This window comes from Nanorana parkeri, unplaced genomic scaffold, assembly GCF_000935625.1.
Source record: "Nanorana parkeri isolate BGI_ZX_2015 unplaced genomic scaffold, ASM93562v1 scaffold554, whole genome shotgun sequence".
Classification (NCBI taxonomy): Eukaryota; Metazoa; Chordata; class Amphibia; order Anura; family Dicroglossidae; genus Nanorana; species Nanorana parkeri.
This window is the reverse complement of record NW_017306822.1, coordinates 66,082-67,789: the sequence shown is the minus strand read 5'-3', so window position 1 is coordinate 67,789 and position 1,708 is coordinate 66,082. Positions and strand designations below refer to the sequence as shown.

The window sequence follows — 1,708 nt, the reverse complement described above, 5'->3', positions numbered from 1 at the left end:
AGCATGTGTCAGAGTGCCCACTTACATTGCTTGGCTCCATCAGAGTGCCCCTTTAGAATGTTTAACCCCATCACTGCCTCGCATTATGGCTGCCTCTGGTAGTTTGATTCATGTTTTTGTACTGGTACATGCTGAACAAATCAGAACATGTAAATCCTGCTTTTTAGCAATTTTCATAATTCTAATGGAGAAATAACTGTTGCACTTTGCTATAGAGGTGCTTTGTAATATCGTTATTGGGTGGTTTGGCAGAGAAAACTACGATCCTGTCAGGAGGATTGTAGATTATCACAAAGGATGTCATTGTGCAGCTCAGAATACATTCCCCACATTGCTTTCTCTACTGATCACCGTGACGACTTATCTCAGCCTTTTACAGCTGTTTCGTGTGATAAGTTTTCTTTTCGCAGGTTATTAAACAGCCTCTGTGCAGCCGAGAAAGACAAAGAGATCTGCTGAGTAAAGTTAACTCGTGATAAAGCTAGTTTTATCACGGTTTATTAAACGTACACCTTAGTCTCTAGGCAGACCCTCCCTTCTTTCTCCATGTTCCCCCAGTGTATAGCAGACACTAAGCTGGGAAGAACATTGGGGGAATTTATCAAAAATGGAGCAGGAAGAATCTGGAGCAGTTGCCCATAGTAACCAATCAGCTTCTCCCTTCAGTTTTCTCAGTTAAGTTTTGAAAATGAAAAAGAGATGCTGATTGGCTGCCATGCACAGCTGCTCCAGTTTTCTGGATTCCCTCAATCTCAGCTTGTTTCTGACCACGCTCCAGCTTGCTGCTCTGTACTTTACTGCCCACAAGTTGCTGACCCGGCCTGTTCCCGACTACGTCTTCTCTGCTGTCCCGGTACCTCGCTGCTCGGCCTGCCTTGTCTTGGACTTCGGTACTACTGGCACTCATGCTTCTCCTGTCCTTGTGCACCTGTTCCACTTCCAGGGCTTCTAGGACTTGAGCTGCAAGAGAGGCCTTCCTAATCAACTCAGACTCCTCTAAGGTACGCGGTTCTGACAGGAAGTGACCCCAATATAACAGCGTGCCTTGGGTTTGGGGGCTCCTGAGGGCCTCTGAAAAGCAGCTGACCTAGTTTGCAGGTACTGGGGGACGCACTATTTTGCTAGTGTCGGGTTAAGTTACACTTTGGTTATAATGTTATCACAGTAGAGCTGACAATTATTATTACCAGGTAGGTAAAGTGGTTGATCTGACTTTGAACGGCAGGGTTGCTGTTTCGAATATTGAAGTTAATATAGATGCTCTTTCCAGCTCTCAGCTTCTCCGTCCCTGTGATGCCGAGGCGCAGGTAATTGCCAGAAATGGGTTTGTACGCAGTGACTGAAATGCTGGTGGTGGCTTGATGGTCATTTGTGAATGCCGGATCTTCCGTTTTAACCTAAAAACCAACAGATGATGTAAAATAAACACAAACACTTGAAATATATACATATATCTAAACCTCAAACTGTCTTTTTTTTAGTTTTAGATGGAATATGGAATGGTTAAAACCTTTGTAGGATCTGCTAATTTTTTTTTAAGTTGGCCATACACTGGAAGATGTACAAATGTTCATACAAAAAATCTGGTGAGAACATTTGCTAATCCCATCAGAAACTGGACGAATGTCTTTTGGATTTTCGTTGGATTTGACATTCAGTTTTGGAACGGAATGAAGTCTCTGGAATGAAAGTCATATATATATATATA

The 1,708-nt window shown here is 43.0% G+C and overlaps 1 protein-coding gene across 1 annotated transcript in view; it reads right to left on the bottom strand.

The window, feature by feature from the left end:
- LOC108791477 (venom factor-like) overlaps positions 1 to 1,708 on the bottom strand; it is a 25,449-nt gene that overhangs the window by 14,646 nt on the left and 9,095 nt on the right. The window contains exon 10 of the mRNA XM_018561981.1: positions 1,188 to 1,397. Coding sequence (XP_018417483.1) covers positions 1,188 to 1,397 — 210 coding nt within the window. The remainder of the gene's footprint in view (positions 1 to 1,187; positions 1,398 to 1,708) is intronic.